The 24,006-nt window shown below is 40.5% G+C and overlaps 1 protein-coding gene across 3 annotated transcripts in view; it reads right to left on the bottom strand.

Annotated features, from left to right (window-relative positions):
• The window catches only part of GRIK2 (glutamate ionotropic receptor kainate type subunit 2), a 636,972-nt gene extending 621,152 nt beyond the window's left edge, over positions 1 to 15,820 (bottom strand). For all 3 annotated transcript variants that reach the window (XM_063096320.1, XM_063096321.1, XM_063096322.1), the window contains exon 1: positions 15,706 to 15,820. In XM_063096320.1, coding sequence (XP_062952390.1) covers positions 15,706 to 15,820 — 115 coding nt within the window. The remainder of the gene's footprint in view (positions 1 to 15,705) is intronic.
• Between the last annotated feature and the right edge of the window lie 8,186 nt (positions 15,821 to 24,006).

The following is a 24,006-nucleotide window of genomic DNA, read 5'->3' as shown; positions in this document are numbered from 1 at the left end:
CTTAAAAAATAATAAAAAATAAAGAAAAACTTGGTAAACTCACCTAGCAAAAAACCCTGAGGAATTACCCATTTCAAAACATTAATTGTTATGTGGAAGTGGCTTTTGAAGTTCAATTTAATTTCTTAAAAGCCCCAAACAACTATTTCCCTACAGAAAATAATTAAGCATCAGGGATGATGTGATTAGCAAGTAAGACATCAGGAATTTCCTTAGCAAATCAGAAAGCAAAGAGGAAATTGCTGTTAAAACTGCTGCTGTTCCTCCCCAACTTCATCAGTACCAACACTAGGGAACCATCTGAGGAATCAAGCCAGGACTAGCAGGCTGTGCTCCAAAGCCTCAGCCTAGCACACATCTAGGAATTTAAAATGTTCTTTCTTCCTCTAAAATTGATCATCCCTAGCCTACAATTCTCTCTGCAAAGAACTACAGGTATCTATATGTCCCCCTGTATGTCCCCATGTAGAGGTCTTCTCCCTGTCTCCACGGATCACAAGAGTCCTGGTTGATTGGCCCCCTGTGTTCCTGAAGGGCACCCCATTAGCCTAGAAGATTTCCAAGGACTTCTGTGGGGGTCCAACCACCCTTATGAGAACAGCATAAAATCTGAAAGCATCTGATCTAAATGAGCTTGAACAAACTACATAAATCAAGTATTTTATGACGCAAAATTAATCAAATGATTGATTATGCTAACACTTATTAGGTACTATGTGCCTGGCACTTTACTAAGTACATTATGTGTATTATCTCTTTTAATCCCAAGAATAGCTTTATAAGGTGGATAATATTATCATTTCCATGTTACAGGTAAAGAAACTGAAAATTAGGAAGATTCAGCCACATATTCCAATCACATAGCTCAAAAGCAACAGAGACAGGTTCAAAGTCAGGTATGTCTGACTCTAAAACCAGTATCCCACAATAGAGAGATTGGTTAATAAATGATGTCAGACACTGTTACAGAAATGTTACAAAAATGTTACAGAAAAATACTTCATGAAAGAAAAATGTTCACAATAAAGTGTTATGTGAAAAAAGTTAAAATGTCTATAGAAAGATCAAGGATCAATATTAAAATGTTACTTATGATGACATAACGGGTGATCTTTATTTTCTTTATAATTTCTATATATTTTCCACTTTCTACAGTAAACGTGTATTGCTTTTATAATCAACGAAAATATTTTTTGTTTTAATTTTAAGAATGTAAAAAGGGTTATCGGGCCGGCCCGTGGCTCACTCGGGAGAGTGTGGTGCTGAGAATGTAAAAAGGGTTATGTTATAACAGTGGTTATGGCTGAATTGTATGATTATGGGAGGTGTCATTTTCATTTTTACACTTCTCCATATTTTCCAAATGTGCTACAAAGCATTACTTTATAAACCACACACACACACACACACACACACACACACACACACACACACACACACACACACACACCAAAAAAAGTTAAACTCTAAAGAGCTTCTTTCTGAAATGTTTAATTGGATGCCTGTGGCAAAGGCTAACTGTGGACCTTCAACACACATTCTCCATGTCTTCTACAGAAATGGACCCTGAGATTTTCAGCTGGGAACATTTTCTATAACAGGGACTCAATTCCTAGCCTCCTGTACTTTTGAGATGTAGCAATATGACTAAGTTCCTGCCTATAGATGTGAGGTAAGATGATGTAAGCAACATCCAGCAAGTGTCCGTCTGCTGTTGAAAAGGTGGGTCAGATCACTGAGCTCCATTTTAGATCACAAGAAAGGACACACCTTAAGGATGGCAGAATAGAGAGCTGGAAGCATCCTGGACCGCAGAAGATCTACCAATCCCAGAACTGCCCAATTCTAGAGAGAGGTGAGAAGTGAACATTTATCTTGCTTTTGTTTTGGGTTGGGGGAGTCTGTGTGATATGTCACTGATTCTACATCCTAACAAAAACAGGAGCTAAATACTTAAAATAATTTAGGCTAGTTTTTTCTAAAAACAACAACAAAAAAAACCCCAAAAATGTGTGTGTGTGTGTGCATATAAAAACATATACACACAGAATACATATACAAAATACAGAAGAAATATACTAATGGCATCACTATGATTTGAGACTAGATGCCCAGCTGAAGACTTCTGTGCTGGGAGCAATGGAGAGAAGAAACACAAACAGCACAGTCATTCTAAAGTGATACCAAGAATGCAATTTCTGAGTGAAAGCCTCAGTGAACCACAAGTCTTAGAGAAAGATGCAAACAACAAGCTTTAGAAATCCTTCATAAGTGAAAGCAGTTAGATTTCTGTCTCTCTTTATGTTAGGATAATTATTTACATATTATTGTGTGCACTTGTCACATTGTTTTGCAATTTTCTTTCATGTGGCTACCCATACCTACAGAACATAATGTCCTTGATGCAGAGACCAGTTCTTTTTACTTTCAAATTCTTAGTGTCCTAATGCCCAGTCCAGTGTCTGGCACATGATAAGTAGTTAAAAAATTAAGTGAATAATTAAAAGAATGAATCAATGAACAAATAACAAATTGGATTATCGGTTGCCTGTACAAATGCAAACATGAAAATATTATGAATATATATATATTACAGTATAACCTCTAACAGAATGATCATCTCCAAGTATAAATACATATTAACAGATTACATAAACTAAGTGTGAATGTCTTAGAGTACAGGTTGTTGAGATGATTCTTCAATTCTAACAAGAATTTGAAATGAAATATTGAAACAGAACTTACAGAATAGAATTTAAACATATACATCTTGATGTCTCTCAGGAAAAAACAATCAGGGTATCATTAGGAGTCCCCATATATTTCTAAAAATAATCATTTTAGTGAAATTTTTATGTCTACTGGAAGCTTTAATTATATGTTTCCAATTACTGTTTTATGCCAATAATTGAAGAAACAGATAAGACACCAGTACTGAGTAATATCTGGTGAATTGAATGGCAACTTAAATTGAAAATGGAATCATAATTGCATGAGTTGATAGGAAGCTTTTAGCATCCTCCTTCACCACTGTAATGTAAAGCATTACTTTATTTTCTGGTAAACAAATTTAGTTTTATCTCTTTCTTTTGAAAAATACCACTCCCCTGAAAGAGAGAGTGTGTGTATTTATGCTAACTATGGCTTTTTCATTATTTATATATATTTATGTTTTTATATTCAAGTTTAGTGAACTTATACATAGAACAGAAGAAAAATAAACAAATTTTAGGGTTAAAATTCTCTCCATGGTTCACTTACAAAATATGATAGTTTGAAATCTCAGGTGAGATTCTATCTTTATCTATACTAAAAATGCTGATATAGTCTGGCCACCTGCTAGGAAATAAAAGATGTATGAAATTCAAAGAACCTTGGGAAATTCACTTCCAATACAATTTACTTGGAGCTATCAAGTTTAGTAAAGTCAAAGAATCTTGCCTAAAGACAGTAAATGAATATCCTTGAATAAATGTAAATTTATTATTTTTTGTTCTCTGTTGTGAATCCTACATATATACACACATTTATCCAACACAAAAAGAAAGATCAAAGCTATAGTAATTCTAGAACTATAATTGAATGAACATATATGAATGAAACCTACTGTGAAATGTATGCCATGTAAAAGGATTTTTCAGACTGTCTTCCAGAGAATTACATACCACTGGATGTGTTTTCATGAAATTACATATTTACATGCTCTCAATTGCTAAATCCCCTATGAACCATTCATTATTTAAAAAATTGAAAATATTTGGGCACATATTGCTAAACATAGTTAAGTCCAAATAAGGAAACTTCTGAAAAATAATGAAGTTAACAATGAGTTTCTTCAATACGTATCTTAAAATTACCATTAACATGTGATATGATTATTTTAATACATTGGAATCTCTAACCAATCCATAACTGTGCTACTTTTAAATTGTATTGTCAATAAGGTGTCTCCTGTACATAATTCTTATAAAATCTACAAAATGGCAAGTTTAATTATAGGAATATATTTGATAAACTTATGTGTTTCACCTAGTAGGCAATTAATGTGGAAAACACTGATTTATCAATAATTTGGGCACATAAAGATAGTTTTATTTTTAATACTAAAGCAATCTATTCAATTATTGATAATATCCACTTGAAACAAATATATAAGAGCATTCTAGTTTGATTCCAAATACAGTGTTCAGATTTTATCTCTTGGCACCATGACATAACAATAACCCAGAGAGTATAATCAAAGCAGTGTGGGGATAGGAGTGGGGGTGGTCATAGTATTGTCCAAGAGGTTTCTAATAAATCCCATGTAGACGGGACACTATTTCCAGCCTAGGTGCTAGGCAATTAGCATATATTCAAGGCAACTGAAAACTCAGGGTCCTCTCAACCACAGCAAATGTCTGCTAGGATTTTTTTCTGATCAAGTTTGGGAAAACAAAACTTTTAAATGATCTATTAGGAGCTCCTTTAGTGGAAGATTGAGAGAGAAAGGTCTCACAACCATACATCATCTTAGACATTGTTTATATAACAACACCTGTTTAAGATCCCTTTGGGCTACAGGGTTGGTTATGTGAATATGAATATTCCAAATGGTTGGGTTTTAAAGAATCAGTCAGCCCTTCAGTGCTGTGCTGAGAGCCCAACACTGTGTGTTCTGTGAGGAATGACAGAATATTCAAGCCCCAAGTGTTATCTAAAAAATGTACTCATTGTTATACATAGTCTCGTCATGATTTTCAACTGCCAATTCAGAAAGCTGATGCAACTGCCCATTATAAATAGAGGAATTGTAAATTTAAAGGTCAAAAAACTCCTTAGGATTATCTGGCCCAGAGATTCATTCTAAACCTGCCTGAGAATTTGATTTTGTTGCTTTTAAGTACAATTACTTAGGAGTTTTCTTAAAAAATAAATTTTTTTAAAAAAGGACTAAGAGCCACCCCATAAAACTATGCAGTTGTGAAACAGTGTAACATATTAAAGCACAGAATCTCTAGTTTTGGGGACCAGGAATTTAAATTATTTGAAACCCCTTCCTTTCTGACGTCCAAGAAAGTTTGAGAACCATTAATCTGATTAAATTTTCTTGTCAATGCTTGAATTTATTCTACAGCATGCCTATCTAAAATAGATTTTTTGGAGGAGGCAAAACTTTATCTAGATTTTAAAAGATAACAGATGTATGGAACACCAAAAGGAAGAGAAATAGATCTAAGAGATCTAGATTTTAAAAGATAACAGATGTATGGAACACCAAAAGGAAGAGAAATAGATCTAAGAGAACAAGCTGCAGATGAGCAATTGGAACATCATTCCTAATCTCCAAGAAGCCTTCCTGAGGGATCAACCTAGAATCCTCAGGGAAAGATGACTGAATGGGATACTGGTCTGGCCTTCACCCACTAGAGGCAAGAACTCAAAAATACTTTTCACATTCTCCAACATCAGTGCTGCCATGATGGGCGGGCTGCTTCCAAAAAACACAAGAATTATACTTAAGATAGGAGAATGTTTTTCAAGCTGTGTTCAGTCCATTCTCCTTTTAGATTACCATAAAAATTTTGAGACTTCCCTCCTTTACCCCACACCTGACAGTTGCAAATCAGTGGCACAAAACCTAAATGTCTTCAACAGCCAGGAAAATTTGCTAGTAAACTTCACATTCTGAGGTTTTGAAAACAATTTTTTTAAATTTTCTAAATATAAAATTGTATTATAAGTTAAATACACATTTTCAAACGGTCCCCTGGATTCTCTGGTGTGATGCCATTGGGTGAGAGGTGCCATTGGGTGGTGGTCCTCATCTCTTGTCACTCCCTACCTGCCTCTATGCTGATCCCCATCACTGGATTAGACCTTAAAAAAAAAAAAAGTAACCAGAGTCAGCTTAGAGGAGTCCTAGAGAAGAATGGTGAGGTTAGTGGTCTAGGGATGGCACCACAGTCTATTCTACCTTAATCAGTGAGCCCTTGGAAGACTGCTTAGAACAGCTGCTTGATTAAGCAGCCATTATAACCATAATTTCACTCACCCATTTCAAAATATTGTAGCAAATCAGAATGTTTGTAAAACTTTCCTGATCAGCACAAATGAATCAAATATAGGTACTTGTGTGTCTGCAAACCTTGAATAATAACTAATAGTTCATCATAGGCAAATGAAGAATGAAGCATACATGAAATCAGGCATAGTTTTTAGAAAATGTGTATGTAAACTAGAACTATATACTTGTGAAAAAGTGAAAAGTCTTAAACGACAGGACTTGGCATAATTTCTTGGCTCGTTATTTCTGTTTTTACTTTTGGTTTGTTTATTACATTCTGCGTATTTGAAAATACCAGTTAAAGTAATGATGTTTAAAGAAGAAAAATAAATATGGACTTGCTCGTTTATAAAACTATCAAAATCAGAAGAATTTTGTTCTATTAGTCAATAAATACTTATTTCAACTTATTTGTAATAGCATGTGTTTGTTACATACCTAACCAAAAATTTTCCAATATATTTATTTAAAACAATCCCCATAAGTAGACCCACACACAGTTCAAATACACGTTGTTCAAGGGTCAACTGTACTTTATTCTACAAATACACAGTAAATAAACAATTATACTTTCAAAAGAGTTTTTCTGCCAGTCAACTCAAAACTCTATACATTTTCCTATAAATTCAAAAATTATCCTTGAAAGTTAAAAAGATGGTAATACCCATTCTTCAAAAAGGGAAATCAAGGTCCAGTGAGACTGAATTATTTTTCCTAATCTGTGACCACTGGATGGCAAAGTTAAGAGTAAAATTCATGACCCAAACAACTAGGGTCTGGGGTCCTGAGTTCATGTAGAATTAGAAAATATTACTAATAATGAGTCCATTCTACTAAAATCATTTTTAATTTTAATGTTTAATCCAGTAATAGAGATATCTTGGAACTAGACATAAAACATTGAGAATTCCTTGGGGGCAATTTATTGTATCATTCAAAGAAGCAAATAGTACTTTTAAATTGTCCTTCAATGCATTTTCCTTAAGATTAACTGGCGATTTTTTCTTGCTTAATTATTTGATCTAGCCATGTATTAAAAAGACATTCCTTCATTTCTTTTCAGAATTTTGCTTAGGAAGCATCTATGTGATGCTTAATTTTATGTGTCAACTTGATTGGTCAAGAGGTGCCCAGATATTTGGTCAAACATTCTGGAAGTGTCTGTGAGCATTTTTTGAATGAGATTACCATTTGAATTGGTAGACTGAGTAAAGTGGATTGCCCTCCCTAGTGTGAGTGGGCCTCACCCAATCAGTTGAAGGCCTGAATAGAACAAAAAGTCTGACTATCCAGAAAGTAAGAGAGAATTTATCCTGCCTGACTGCCTTCGAGTTGGGGCATTGGTTTTTTCCTGCTTTCCAACTCAAACTGAAACATTGGGCCTCAAGCATGACAACCATTGGACTGGAAATATAGTATTGGGTCTCTAGCTGGCCAGCTGCAGATCTCCTACAGAAGAAGGAGAAAAAGAGGTTAATCTATGAGATAATGGTCTGTGAAAAAAAAAAAGATGGAGAAAATGAAGTAGACAAATACCTAGGGGAGCTACTAGAACCAGCGGCTCTTCCTAAAACTGATGAAAAGCACAGGGAGTCAGAAGACATACTGAAAAAACAGCATAATTCAGAGAAAAACATCCCTAGACCGGCTGTCAGGATACTCATGTTTTGGTCTAAAATCTGACACTAACTAGTTGTGACTCAGAACAAGCTATTTAACTGCCCTTGGCAATTCATCTCTAAATGTAGGATACTAGATTTGATGATCTCTAAAATCCCCTTTGGTTCAGACAATCTAGGATTTTATCGTTTTCATTTATCTTGAGAGAGTTCCCATTTCATTTCTTCTGGGGAAGGAGGAACTTGAATCCACTAAAAGCTGTGGTAAACTGAATGCAGGAAGCTTCAGTAAGTAAAAAGAAAGGCAGGACCAAAAAGACAACATAAAATACACAAAATGTCTACAAATAAACTGAAATTTCAGAAGCAGAATGTCTCTTTAATATTTACTATGCTTATTTGATCATGTTAAGCAGAGCAGTATTCCCACTATGATAGGTCAAGGACTTAGAGTAAGACTGAGCTGGAACCAGAAATGAGAGCTAGAGGCAACACCTTCCAAATACATGCTTTAATTCCATGATGGAAAATAGCGAATTGATTGAAAAGGAGGTGAAAGACATTAAAGATCCTTTTGATTGGGAGGAAATATGTCAATGTAAGACTATAGTTGGCATTTTATTTAAAATAATCACATACACTCAAAGATTCGGTCTAACACAAGAAAATGATTAATTTACAAAGCACTGAAATGTCTGGCAGTAAATGTAGAAAACACTGTGTATCAAATGCCATTTAACTTCTTTCTTTTCTCAGACTTCCCTCCACATCAGTGCTAATCATTCAGCACTGACTTAGGCACCCTGTATTCTCTTTTGTATCTGAGCATTTCTGTCACAGACAGAATCGATTGACCCTAATAAACTCATCCTAACTTTACAGTCTTGGGACTATGTACTCTCTCTTCCAGAATATGCTTGTCTTAAAACAAGGCCGTGGAAGAAAGCAAATGCTTAACCAAAAAGAAAGACTGATAGAATTATATGTATCAGTAGAGAAAATATCTGAAAGATACAACAACCTACCCAAACCCTTTCAGATCTCTACACACAGTCCTGCTGTCTGGTGACCTGGCTCTCTACTAAATCCAGACAAGAATATTCTGTTTTTAATTAAGGAAATAAAGGGTTCAAGTCAATCTATAGGAAGAAACCTAAGCACCAAGTGCTGTATTTGAATGCCACTGTCTTTGAAGAGGCACCTCAAAGCCTAAACACAAAACTAAAATAAAAAATCCTGCAGAAAGCTTTTGAGAGTCTTCTCTAACCTCCCACTTGTATAGGGATTAGTTTTATCAGATTAGCTAATTGTCACTTTGAAAATATAAAAATGTGAAATGTTTGGTCCTAAGGGTATGAGGCAAGAGACAAATACCTTACTTGTCTGAGGATCAATGAGAAGTGAGAAAAGCATGTGTGCCTTAGAGAACCTGTGAAATGTGGGTTGCACCAGAGGGTGAAAACAGATGACCTTGGGGTCACATCCCACCTGCTAAATGCTTTTGGTTTAGCCAACTCAGTATTTTTTTTTAAAATTTCAAAATTGTGTACATTTAAATTTAGATTTTTATACAAAAAATTGAGTTTCAGGTTGTTCTGGAAATATCAGAGGAACTGGAAACCTTGAGTAGGCAATTCCACATGGGAAAAAAATAGGTGGAGAGCATAATCTTGTAAGGGACAGAGGCTTGACTTTCACTTTGAGACTGACCGTACCTCAGTGTTCCCAACATAAAGCAAGGAGCTGCCCTTTTTCTGGGGGCAGGAGGGACTTGAATGGACTAAAGTATAATAACTTGAATGCAGAAGTTTCAGCAAGAAAAAAGGTCAGTATTAAAAAGACAACATAAAACAATCAAATTCCTATTACTGTATTGAAACTGCAGTAAGAGAACATTCCTTTACTATATCTACATTTTCCCTATTACAAACTTTGTTTATAAGAAAAATTACCGATATTAAAATTTTAAGTCAAATCTGGGTTTTTTTCTGTTACATAGAAGAAGGAATTTATCATCATCAACACTTACCCTCAACACACTGTACACACTCAAAGAATTTAAAATGCCTCTTGTTTTTGAAATAAGGGAAACCTATAAATCCATTTAAGTCAGCTCATAAAAATACTTCCCTACTGAAACTTGGTCCTAACTGTAGGTTCACAGTATACAATGAAGGTTTAAAGAAAGCTTATTTAACCTACATTAAATCTTGATAATGTATTAATGAGTCTTTTAAAGAGATAATTTTAATTCCCCAATCTTCAGCCATAAAGACTATATAGTGCTAATCTGCCTTGCCCTTTCAATTAAACTTGTTAAGGGCGTTCTATTTAGTCAGCACCCTGAATGGGCCATTAAAATTCTTGTTCGGTAAGAGTTGTGTTCAGTGCTCTGTTGTTTTAAATTCCATTAAATCCAAATGGTCTTTATCGCCCCATGACCACTGTGACTTCAATCAACCAATTTAATTACCTTACAAAATTGTCAGCAGAAGCAGCAAAGAAAAACAGGAAGCACTATGACGTTATCAGATTGAAATCTTCCTCTCCAGTGTTTAATCTAAACTAGTCGATAATGATGATTTGCACCTACTTCCTTCCCTTTCAGGGGCTTTTGACCTTACCTTTCATGTTAAGATTTAGGGCTTAAGATTCATTTGGAGCACTTCTAATACTTTGATAACTGGACTACAAATTGAAAGCCCTTTAGAAGGTAAAGCTTCATCACTCAAATGAAAAACAATCAACACTTGTATTTTGATAAACCATACCACCCTAGTGAGGAAAATCTAGGATCTCCTGCAAACCCCAAGTATTATGCATGTGGTAGATTAATGATTTAAGTATAGTACATTGGAAAGACAGTGAACCACTTTCTACTCTGATGTGTAAAAATAGGCATCAATGATTTCCAGGGAATATATGTAAATCAGGGTACAGTAACAGTAAAATACTATGAACACAAAGCAAAAGTGAAGTAATTTCTCACTAGAATGTTAAATTTCTACCACCAAAGAGCAAAGCATTTGCCTTATCAGAAATTATGATAAATTGCATAAAAGATTATGTCATCATTATCATAGACAACACTTTATAAAATGGTGAATAGACTTGAAAAGACTGATAATCAATGATACATCCTTGTTTTATCTACGGCTTTTCCTCCTTTACATGAGAGCAAATCACATTAACTTTCCTGTGCTGAGTAAATGCTGAAAAACGTCATTTCAGAATTCAGGGAATGAACACACTGTGATGATCACTTGCATTAAACCAAAAAGCAAAACTTGTCTAAAGAAATGTCTACTGACATATAAACCCTTGTTCACTTCTGAAAGAGAAACCTCACAAAGCCAGAAAATGTGTTGAGTTTCGCATGTCTGGGTTGAGGAGTGCTATTTCTGGAGAACGAAAAGATCATTTTTCAAAGTCATTTTCAGAAATGATTGTGCCTTCATTGATGGATCACATCAAGTTATCCTTTGAAGCTTTAAGAGTAAGTGAGAACTTTGAGAGAAACTGATTTTGTCAGAAGCGTGGCGTTGTGTTGGCCATTCTTGGAAAGTTAACCCTCCCTCGCTTTCCAGAGCTCAGCTGAGCAGCTGTCAGGGTTTCATCTGCTGCGGACAGTCGCCGCTATTACTCCCCCATCCCCGCCTCCCAAGAGTCAGTTTTCCTGCTTCCAGATGTAAGGCCACTCCTCCTTCCCGCCCACCTCACCTCCCAAAGGAAGAAAAATCTCTTTCAAAGAACTTGTAGAGAGAAGAGGCTTCTGAGCTCAGTCAGTTCACTCACAGTCCTCGATGTTGCAGCACATCTGCTACTAATCTCATCTGGGAGCACAGTGGGTGCCCAGTAAAATGGGCGATTTCAATAGGAACCCTTTCTTTTCCCTCTCACTTCGTGAGTTTCATCAGGTGGCCAGTCCCTGAACTGGCTGCCTTCATCTTTGCCGTGTGCGTGGAGAGGTGACTGCACGCGGTGCCACAGAAGGGTGGCCAGGGCTCAGTGCCGAGGAGATCCAAGCGCGTCTGCGAAGGAAGACCTCACTGGGAAACATTTTAATAAAGCTGCTCTATCGGCTTGCTTAAAACTTAGGTCGAAACATCAGAGGGGAGGAAGTGGCCTACCATACGCTCGGTTCCTGAGAAAGGACTATCTTGGAGAAGTTGCCCAGGAGTTGGAGAGAAAGTTTGGGTTGGTTTCTTTACTCCTGGCATCTTAAATTCCAATTCAGGCAAAGACTTTGAGTAACGGCCTGACCTCGAAGATAAAAATAAGTAGTGGTTTGGAGAGTGATTTCTTAAAGAAGATGCTTAAACATGCAAAGCCCCCAGACTGCTAGTGTAAGGCCAGCCCTGCACAGAGCCCGAGCCTGTTGCTTCCTCCCGCTTCCCCAGGGACAGGAGTAATAGCAGACCTGGAAAAGAGGGACCATCTAAAGTAACAAAAGAAGAAATAGTCAGGTACCGCCAAGCCGCTGCAGTTGGGTTGGGAGACCATAGAATTGGGGGCCACACACCCGTGGACAAAAGGCTCCCGCTTTCACCTTTTCCAGAAGCGAGCAGGCCGGGACGCAGCTGTGGAGAAACAAAGGTGCCTCATTTGCACAGCTCTGGGACGCGCAGCAACCGAAGCGCCACCACTCGGGAGAAGCCTGCCTGGGGGTGTCACAGGCTCTGAGCCCGGAAAAGCCGACCGGAAAAAGACTGACTTGACTTCCTTGGGGCGAGAGAACTGACTCTCTAAGATGCACTTTGCCTCCGAACCCATGCCCACTGGGTGTGCGCCCGGAAGAAGTCAAGTTGTGCCCAGCAAGGATCCAAAGTTGGAAAATGACCACAACCCACGGCGAGGCGCCTGTCCTTTTAACAGGAGACGACCCTTAACTTAAAGCCTCGGGATATCGCCCTGGGGCCGGTGCCCTGGAGACCCCTGGATGTTTTCTGAAAGGCTGCAGAGTCTCGGGCTCCAGTGGGCAGCCCAGGAGTCAGGCCTGGGGCCTCGGGGTTGGGGTGGTGGCACGATGAACAGGAGAGAACGTTCCTGGATGCAATTGCAAAGTTTTTCTTGGGCGCTACAGAGGAGTCACTCTGTCAAACTCTGAGGCTTGCTTCGCAAAAGCACGTTTGCCCTCGTGTGTGTGTGTGTGTGTGTGTGTGTGTGTGTGTGTGTGTGTGTGTGTGTGTGTGTGTGTGTGTGTGTGTGTGTGTGTGTGTGTGTGTGTGTGTGTGTGTGTGTGTGTGTGTATAACCGGCAGGGGGGACGGGGGTGAAACTGCGCACTCAGAAGACGGGCAGCAGAGGTGAGGGACGTGGCTGGGTGCTGAACTTCCCTTCACAGATGGTGATAGGAGTACGCAGGGTCGAGTCACAGTCCTAGTGGGAACAGTGGGCAGGACAGCGCAGAGCTTCCACTAGCGGGTAAAGGGGGCTGGGGTGGCCTCCGGGCTGGGCTTCGAGGTTGCCATGGCGCCTCGGCTGAGGCGACTGGCTGCTGGCGGCTCCTAGCCTCCCGGGGGTGGGGGATGGGGGGATCCCTAGATGCCGCCTCCCAGCAGAGGCAGCGGGTCTCACCAGCACCCAGAGGCTCGCCGCCCAGGAGCGCCTGCTCCACCAGCAATTCCAACCCCTTCCCTTTCAAGGCACGGGTCCAGGGATGAGACACTGGTTTGACTTTTGAGCCAAAGTTGAAAATAACCATTCTCCAGAGTGGTTTACACACGCTCAACCATCCAATTCACTCAGAAAATATTTACTCCAGAAGAAAATAAAACTCCCACCATTGCATCAAAATAGTCCGAAAATGAAAATGTTGCAGTGATTACAAGGTACACAGTCTTTCCCCACAACGCAGGTCAGAAGTGGAAGAAAATGGATCTCCACGTGGAAGATGTTTGAAGTCAATGTAGAAAATGTCAGGTTATCTAGAAACTGGGCTGTTGGTTTAGAATATCAAAGGTTTGGCATGGAGGCCTTTGCCTAGTACCGTATTTCTTAAGGACATTCTTAGTAAGTGTTGGTCTAAGAAAATGTATTTTTGTGCGTGTCAGCTCTTTGGGAAAGCTGCTATAGACTTTGCTACAGTTGCCAAGATTTTTAATATGAAGATATGAAATGATCAGCGAATGTAACAATCTGATGATTCAGCAAATATTGTGCTGCGAGACCAGAGCCGCAATAATTAAATCTTTAGAGTATTAGTGACAGTTATGCAGCTCCAAGTCTTCTTTTTTTCCCACTCAGTCGGCAAATACATTAATACACACTCATTCACAAACACACATCTGAAGATACTTCAGAATTCCACATAAGTAGGCTGTAATACTGAAAATATTGCGCAAAACTATCTAACTGTAGTACTTACTATGCTTGAAGCAGAACTGCTGAAAACATACACATGCATTCACGTACACACAGACACATTTCCAGTGATATTGGGACTTATTTAATCCTGTCCAAAGAAACAAGCATTCCTGTGAATGCTTGTTGCTAAGAGCAACGTGCTTAAGTACCATCTGAAGGCATGAAGAAAGCAGTGAAACTACTACACTAGGAATCCAGCTAGAAACCATTGTCTCTTTTGTCATTACTAGCCTTCTTGACTCCAGGTGTCTACGTGTGTGGGGAGCGGGGGGAAGTGAGGTTCTCTTCTTTAATATATGTGAAAGCATTCCTACCTTAGTTCCACAAAGCCTGGGAGAGATGGGGATTTTTCCATTAGAGAAGAAACACATGAGAAAATGGAAAGACAGAGATGTTGCTAGCATGATAGGAGATGCAGGCAATCACTCTTCGATTTAAATTTGACTGACAATGTATCTGCTTTTATCTCAAAGACACACTCAGAATGTTAAGGTTTCCTGCACTCTTTGGTCTAAATCCACTTGAACTGTCAAAGGAGATGCCTACAGTGGGAGCGTTTACCACCTTTGGCTTTCTCCTCTCTCACTCTTTTCTACTTTAGGGAACTTTCCCTGACTAGTTCTGCTCCTACTAAATCTCCATTGGCCATGGAGAGCGGGCTGGGCTGAGCGTTGCCCACACTTCATTTCCTCCAAGCAAACCTTCTGACCAGGGTTTCCACTGGAGTCCCACGTTTAGATTTTCCTTTAAGCTCCAAGGAAACCCCGATTCTTAGGAAAGCAATGTTTCCCTAAAATATAACTACCTAGGGTTTTTCAGCATGCAGAGTGAGATAAAGATGCAGACTTAGACCCCCACAACTACCCTCCCCGCTCCACTACTAATTACTACATTCATCATTTATTAGTACAGGACGCACAGAAAGCTGTAAGAGGGGGACTCGGCAAGTTAAAAAAACAAAAACAAACAAAAACCCTTCCTTATGACGACGCTATTGTATTTCTCTCTGGCTGAGCAGCAGCCTCCCCGTTTTAGGTTGAGCCTTGAATCTCGCAATATTTTTAAAGTTCCGCGTCCCAATAGGAGCACCACGGATTGAGAAAGTGGTAAAATTAACCTAAACGGCTCTCTGACAAAGGAAATCAAAAGGGTTAGTGCCTTTGAATTGCTTGTGAGGACCTGCCCTGGTCCCTGGCGGAAGCGCACAGACGCAACTCGCCCAAGAGTTACCAGATATTAACTTAGCCCGGCAAGCTGAGAGGCTTGCAGTCCCCGGCGCGCACTTTCGCACGGACCGCTCAGCCCTCCAAGCCCGGAAGGCTCCGCGGGAGACCGGCAGGCGCGGCGGCTGGCGGTGTCCCCCAGCAACATCACCATCTCTGTGGCAGGCTACTGTGGAGAGGTCATGCAGCGACCACCACCACAAGCTAGCACTCCCTTCACCCTCCCGCGGCTAGAAATGGAAAAAAAAAAAAAAAGAGAGAGAGAGAGAGAGAGAAAGAGAGAGAGAGAAAGAAGAAAATAAAAGCACAAGGGGTTCTTTAAAACCCCGGGAGGCGACGGAGCAGTAAGCAGGTCGGAATGCACCGAGCCCACCGCCACGCAGAGTGAACCCGCTTGTTTACATCCGGCTGCCTTGTGGAGCCAGATACTAGGCAATGGAGAGGGATCTTACCAAATCTTAATACATGTGTGGTTCCTTGAGAATATCCAATCCACAGTAAACAGAGCAGGAGTCTAATGATGTGCTTGAAGACTGGATTACTTAGAAGCAGGGAAATAATCTTCATGGTGTTTCTGTGCCCACACGCACGGCACCCACTTCCCCGATCTAGCGTTAGGCTCCTGGTTCGGGCAGGAATGAGGATGCGTCGAGGGCTGGCCGCAGACACGATCAAGGCATGGTCACAGAGAGAGGAAGGAGTCTCTGCTTCCCAAACCCATTAGCAATCGCTGCATGTTCTTCACTCACTGCGCCAAGGAGCAGCCTTCCACTGCAAGGGATGGTGGGACATCCATGTTAGTCGGGGAGCATCCGGGAGAAATCCAGCACGCACACCCACAATGTCCGGCCACGCGAGCCTGGGGAAGCAAAGGAGGAGGAAAATCAATAGGAAATCCAGCCTTGGAAACTGACTAGGTGTCGATAGTGAGCCACAGTCCCAGCACAAAAGGCGCTTTGCTCGCAAAGGTTTTGCCAGGCCCTATTCTGCTGCACTGCTGCACAGCTTCTGACGTGCAGCCAAGATTAAGTGAGAAAAATTGAGATAGCTGCTCGCCTCTTAAGGCTCCCTGCCAGGGAGCTTCCCAATATCTATTATGCAACCGATCTGATAGCTCGCCTTGAGTTGCAAGAAAGAAGTCAGATTTATTTATTTATTTACGTGGAGAAAATTGCTTTTATTTTCAATAAGTCTTTGCTAAGAAAGTGACTAGTATTTGCAAGCAGACTTCTTACAATTGACTGAGATGTATTTTAATAAATGACTAGATAAATCAAAGTCACTTTGCCTAGGAATTGTAAAAAAAGGAAGTAATCTAAGACAAATCTAACGTGATTAGGTTGAAAGACAGTACTTTTAAATTTTGGCCAGGAATGAATATAGATTGGAATGCAATTGGAGAGGTGAACCTAGTCTTTAAAAACTTGAGTGGGGCATTCCTTATTACTAACCAGGAATAAAGAGAAATTTCTTCAAGTGAACTTCTAGGGGGAAAATGTTGAATCAAATTGAAGGAATCATATTTTCCCACCTATTTTTAGCTCATATAAAATAATTGTACATATATAAAAGACAATGTTTGAATTGGTGCAGCAAACTCCAACCTATTGAATTTGAGCTTCAATAACTTATGCCCAAATTTCTTCCAATTTCAGTTTTTTGAACTTTTTTTTTTCTTGTAGAGATAGATCATAGCTTGGACAACAATAAGTGTCATAGCTTTGTCTGAAAAGGTCTTAAACATTTGCTAGTTTTCTGATGGAAATATTTACAGTCCCAGGTAGTGACTCTTGGCTTTCATAAGCAACAATTTACTCAAGAAAAAAAGTACAGAAACATATTTTCTTTTAACATAAAAATGCATTTTTATTGTTGAAACAGGTAATATGCTGCCCACAGATTTAAAATGTCATGCTAATATTTTACATTAATAAGTGAAACTAACTTGCATAGAAATAAATATATCACTTTTAACATTTTTAAATGATTAAACAGTACAAAAGGCAAACTGTTGGATGTGTATCTTATAATTAATCTCTTTTTCATAACCAACTAACAAGGCATAGGTTAAAACTTATGAAAAATTTTAAGATTATATCCTATTTAAAGACTAATTTTTTTAATAAGGAGTAATATGATTACTATTTAAATCTTGTTATGTTTCCTCCAAATAGCAAGAACACACTAATGTTTTCATTCTATTATAGTGTTTTTGTGAATCTATATTTTCTTAAGATATTATAAAATGCTGATTTGAGAAGAAATCTACATTTCGCTAAGGTATTAAGTGGCAAAGATGGAGACATAACTGCGGTGTCAAAAATAAGTATCATAAATGGCTAGATCTGGCAATTCAATCAAATAATTCCACTATTTGAGCACTTTAAAAGGAACATCTAGTGCTAAAAGCAAGGGTATCTAGCGACTCCTTCAGTCCATGTTTAAAATATCTCTTGTAAAACATTTACAGCCCAACATGTTCTTTCTTGTATTTGCTGTCTCATTTATTCCATTCAATTTGTACATTTTTTTTTTTTTTATCCTAGCAGAGATAATAATGATTGCCAGGGCAACAATAAATATTCTTAGTATTTTCATCTGCCAGTATAATTGATGTCTACTACCAGAAAATAGCATGTTCTGTTGTGACTAATCAAAATACTGCAATCTTGCAGTGTAGATGGCATTTAGTGTAACCTGAGAAAACAAAATGTACCATACATAACTCCTTGTTCATGTATCCTGTTAACAAAATGGTATTTGACATTACTGTTGTAGCTTATCTACTTAAAACTAGGATTCTGAACTATTTGTGAGGTGGGGGGTTATTACTGGATATCTAGTTGGAAAAGTGAAAAATCAAGTTTCCAGAATCATGAAGTTCTAACAAAAAACTAAACAGTAAAAAATCTAGGATAAAATTTTCTTACTATTAATTTGTCCCCAAAGAGCTAACTTCGCACACATGTTAAATTGGTTTATTTACATCCACCAACTAAGTTGAAAGGCTTTAACACAACAGAGAGCAACTCCACAGAGAGCAACTCCACCTGTCCAATTGAACTTCTGCGGGACTGGAGACGACCTTTCTTCAGGACCGCGGACAGCGCTCCAGGCTTGGATTTACTCTGGAGGAGTAGTAGTACATTGAAAGTAGTACAATGAATGAGTAATATGCGATTTGAAGTGAAGTGTGTATATTTCTACTATTTAGAGTTAGGAAATTTGAATTATTGCATTTTTTACATTGTTAAGAGGACAACTGTGTTGTATTTTTCAGTGTAACTAGCTGGGATTGCTTGACATACTTAGGGTACACTAATCATCATCATTTCCAGGGCAACTACTACAAAAGCCACTTACATTAACTGTGAGTTCCCTCATGAACATTAAACTACTTATTTCTCAGTACAAAAAAAAAATGCCTAAAGGACTACAAAGAATTCAGAATGCTGAATAACATGCTGTCAATATTCAGTGGCTAAAGACATTTCTACAGTGTACAATTAGTTATCGCAATTCTCCGCCTCCAGATTTCCATCTGTTACGAGGGTAATAAGATTAATTCCTGTTTATTTCATTAAACTTCACTCACTCCCCAGGAGAAAAATAAAGAATAAATTTTCTTCTTGAAAAGCACAAACCACAACAAAATGATTTGATGGTATAGGAGATGCCTTATTGTATGGCCATTTTGAAGTTATTACAAATTTCTCCCCAAAACTAATACCATACATCTAGTTCTGAGGCTATACAAAGGATTAATAAAGTCATTATACAGTATTTCACTGACCAGATTTACCTCTTTTTAAAATTGTGTCTATTCTGTGACTTGTCTCTTTTTTAAAGAAAAAAAAAAAAACAAAAAAAAAAACGAACACTGTTAGGTGTCAGGTGGTCATATATATTTATTAATAGTGAGATTTATGTAATTTATTATACTATCTCATTTGCTTTTTTCATTGCTGTTTTAACCATATCACAACCTTTATTCCTAGGATCAAATGCTCTGTAGTTTCCAAGGTCAAAACAGAGATGACAAACTTCAAACACAAACATATGTGCACACACAAAGAGGAGCTGCATTTAAAAGTAAGCTGGGGGCGTGGGGGGGACAGAAAAGGCTTATATTGTCAAGCCTATGATAAATTAACAAAGAAGATAATGCATATCATGCAAAGCTTGTTCCAACAACAAAAACAAAAAGTCATTAGCTTCATATTTTGTTATATTTTTATGTTTACTGACAATAATGACCTCTTATTCTTGGGCACTATTACTTGAGAAACAATTTTAGTTTCCTATTCTCCCAGTGAAAATGAATCTTACTCTAGTTAGCTGCCACCTGCTGGGACATGAACAAATGTGTAATAATCTTTATAGCACAACATTTAAAAAGACAATACCTATACCTTTTACTGGAAACATAAATATATATATAATAAAATATATATCCCAGGATATATATATCTCAAAGGTTCTTCAAAGGCTGTTTCATGCCATATCTATATTTAAATTTTTCACATGGAATTCTTACTAAGGATTCCACTTGACTTGTTACCTAAGACCTGCTGTTATGTGACAACTGAAAAATCTTATCTCTATAGTAACACCTCACCTATTCTTCCATGCAAGTGGCCTGTTGTATTTCAGCTTAGCTAAAATAAACAGGCTGCTCATCCATGCATTAAAGGTACCACAGAATAAAGCCAGGGCTGAGACCAGTTAAAACCACACTGTTGCTTACTCCCAATTCACTCTACCTAGCTACAAATGCTATGCTATTTCTTGTGATTCTGAACACATTATCAGCTGTTCCACCACATTCTGCTGCATTGATGATTAATGACATTTAGAGTTTTAATTTTTGATGCCATAAAGTGTATCTCAATTAAGAAATTGAAATGGATATATTTGCATGTCCTGGATTCCCTCCCTCCCTCCCTCCCTATCTCCCTTCCTTCCTTTCTTCCTTCCTTTTAAAATTGTTGCCTGTGCAATCTTCATTGGCTTTAACTAGAAGAAAACAAACAGGTAAGACTTCCAGGCACCACTCATTTCTCTACCACCTTCCCCCTATGCATTTCATTTTTTTGTTTGTTTATTCATGAGTTTCTAAGGCCACTTGGAGGAAGTTGATAAGCTGCCTTGGTGGTTACAGGAATGGGCTCTATAAAAAGTTATAAAGTAATAAATTAAGACAAATCAAGATTGAAATACAATTGCATGTCTTCCAGCAACTAAACTACGAGGCTAATTAAGATTGAAATGAATCAATCATCTCTTGTGAAATGAAAATAATCATTGATCCATAAGGTAATTTCTGATGACAGAATACTTACAGTATGAAGATGAAGAAATGATAGAAGATAATCTGTGCGTTACCAAAAAAGATAGTAGCAGCAAGTTTTCTAATATTCCCCATTCCCTAAATTGGAAATCATTATCTAAGGAGCCTCAGCTCGGTCATGTTGCTTGATAAAGAAACCCTATATCTACCTTAATGGTAAATACATCAGGAGATGAGTTCGGTTAAAAGTTCTTGACGTTTATAATCCACCCCAGTGACATTATCCCCGCCTTACCCTAATGGGATACCCTTCGAGTTTTTCCAGCTCTAAATACTAGCGCCTGTTAAGACGAATGTCTGTGCTTCCTCAGCACAGAACTAAGGATCAGGGTTGATGGAAGGATGGGTGGACGGAAGGAAGGAAGGATGGGGGTTCCACAGACCCGCAGGCAGGCGCACAGCTTCTTGCCATCTGTCTAACTCTTCGCCTCGCGTAAGTTCCCGTAGCAGAGGCCACTTCCTGACACGTCCACTTATTAAATTATTTTATGTGCCGAACACGAGCGCCTGCAGCCAACAGAGCCACTTGCATCCTTGACGGGAATTGGCTGAAGCGAGCGGGATAAAGCCACTCACAGCGAATCGGTCCGGCGGATGCCCCGAGCCGCCTGGGTCCGCTGCGCTGCTGTTCGCCTTCTTTCTTCCCTCTGGGCGTAAAATGCCCCTCGTCCACCCGTGATCCCTCCCGTCCTCAGGGTAACAAACACCTCGGAAGGAAGCCACGAGCGAAGACCACCCCAGGGGGGTCCTTACCTTGCGCGGGGGGCGAGGTGGGCGGGGAGGGCGTGGGGTGGTCCTTGGGGAGGAGCAGCTTGAGGAGGTCGGGCGGAAAGTCCCGGGCTCCCAGACCGAGCAGCGCAGCCGCCGGCGCCGAGCGCGAGTGACGGCGGCGGCGAAGACGGTGTCCGTGGAGCGGCGGCGGCGGCGGCGGCGGCGGAGACAGACACGCCTCCTGGCGGGGGTTCCTCGCCTCTCGCTTTAAAGGCGCCGCGCTCCTTTCCCGCGGGCCCTGCACTCTCCAGGCCACCGTGGCTACCCAGGAGCAGCGCCTGTCCCTGGACAGCAGGAGCTTCAGTGAGAGAATTCCGGTAGCCCCTAGGTTTGGACGTTCTGAAGTCCCCTCCCCCGGGCGGCGCCCCCACCCCGGCCGGGACTTTGTCCTCTGCGCGCACACCTGGCTCCAGGGATTGGGGGACTGGGACTGAGATGCTCTCTCAGGGAATGAGTGATGCAAACCGCCAAAGAACTTGCCTGGTTCTGAGTAATGACACCTATAAGGAGCCCGAGAACCTTTGGTTCTGGGTTGTGGCTTTTATACATCTCCGAAACCATAGCAACGAAACTTCTCCACTACAAGGGTTTAGGGAGCAGCTGGTAGTGTCCAAAGTGACCCTCTTAGTCCAACTACTGCCATTTCACTTTGACATTTGCTGGAAAGCTCTTGATCTACGCCCTGCCCCACCCCCAGCTCCCGTGCACACAACATATACGCTCCAGGCGCGCTGCTGGTGCCCCCTTAGTCGCCGGCAGTCACGGCGCCCCGCTCCCTGCCTCTGTGGCTTCGAACAGGGGCATGGGAAGGGACTTTGCCCTAGTGTCAGGTGGTCGGCTGGCCATCTCCGTGCATGTCTGGCGCCTTAATAGCAGATGCCTCTCTCCTCCCCCCACGACCAGACCTCTGAACTCTCAATCCAAACAAATTGTAGAAAGAAGTTGGATTTGAGATCTGGTGGGTGACGAACCTGAGTTCTCACCCTCAAAGGTTGTCGAAAGGAGTCTGGGGACCAGCCCCGGGCCTGGCAGCCGCCCGTCTGAGTTCTCAGGAAGACTTTTGTAAAGGCCAGACATGGGGAGGGGCACCCGAGTCCCTGAGTCTTCCGCAGCTCGGCTTCCAAGGAGGGGACCGATGGCGGACAGCAGACCAGGCTTTCCCCGCTTCGCGGTGGAAACGATTAGCTTCTGCAAACAACCCCCGATTTCTGCTCCTCTGGGTCGGAAAAGTCAACATCTATTCAATATCGTTGCTATCATATCCTCTACAGTATTAACTAGAGCAGAGGCTTAGCAGTGCCCCGCAGCTGGAGAGCTGCGATTCGCGAGGAGGTTTAAGTGAGGCTGAGCGGGAACAGGCCGAGTGCGGGCCAGGTGGGAGCCCGCGGCTCAGCGGAGTTCACAAGCAGCTTCGATCCCCGGAGGAACTCCAATCTCTAATACCGAAGGCCCTGAAGTAGAGAGGCTCTGAGTCCCCACGGACCAGTTGTCTGGGCAGGAGAGGAACATTTGTTCTTTTGCTGCCTCCTTCCCTGCAGCTCTTCCCGAGTTAAGCCCTCACCCTCCACACCCTGGGGCTAGGGCCAGACTCGGCCTAGCTTTGAAACACAGAAACTCAGTCCTGCCAAAGCCACCCTCTCTGTCACCACCCTCAGCTCCCCCCCCCACCCCCCCACATGCCTACTGCGCCCTTCCGGGTGGGGGAGACTAGGGACTTAGATTAGGGAGAGATGGATTAGTGACAGTGGAGAGTCCATTCGTCCTTTAAAGATCCCCGGGGAACGGCTGGGAGGCTCCCGCAATTAAGCGAACAGCAGCCTTGTTGTAGGAGTAAATAAATAGTCAATGACTCCATTGTGCATCCTGGAGCGGGCAGCACAGACGCGTGACCTGCACTGGACGCCTGGACTCCAGCTGCTGTGACCTGCAGCCTAACGGCTCCTCGAAGCATAGCAGAGGTAGGGCCAGGCTCATTAAAAAAAAAAAAAAAAAAAAAAAAAAAAAAAAAAAAAAAAAAAAAAAAAAATCCCCGATTCAGTTCCATTCCCCCACAGGAGTAATGAAGACAACTTGTCTACTAACCAAAGACACTCTCCTGGTCATCATAACACCCGTCCCCAGTGCCACCTTCCACTGAGGGAGAAGCAAAACACCTGACACGAGTAGAATCAAGTGGAAATCCCTGCGTGATGGCACCCAGCTCTGTTTTGCGGTGGCTCTAAGAGCGTAGAATAGGGAGAGTGTGTAATTTGTATTCAAGTGTTTAGCATAGGGTCTGGCATGCAGTAGGCGCTGAATGAAAGAATGGTAGGATTACTGAGACCAGCGTCCCCTTTCCACACTGTTGTCCACAGGCCCACATTGTATCTGCAGGAGGAGAGGCTTCAGAGCAATCTTCTGTTCCTGCCCTGTGTGATCTTAGAAACTACTCATGGATTTCTTATCCGGAGCAAACAGGACACACTTATAAAAAGAGAAAAACAGGCCCTAGCAAGGACAAGGGGAGAGAGCTGGGAGAAGAGTGGAACAAATCAAAATTATACATGTTGTGACTAATTCATTTCCTCCATAGCAAAATGTTATCTAGATTCTAATGAGAAAAGTACACTAATAAGGGAGCATTCGGCTATAC

This window comes from Cynocephalus volans, chromosome 5, assembly GCF_027409185.1.
Source record: "Cynocephalus volans isolate mCynVol1 chromosome 5, mCynVol1.pri, whole genome shotgun sequence".
Taxonomy (NCBI): Eukaryota; Metazoa; Chordata; class Mammalia; order Dermoptera; family Cynocephalidae; genus Cynocephalus; species Cynocephalus volans.
Note: the sequence above shows the minus strand (reverse complement) of the source record. Positions and strands in the feature narration are given on the sequence as shown.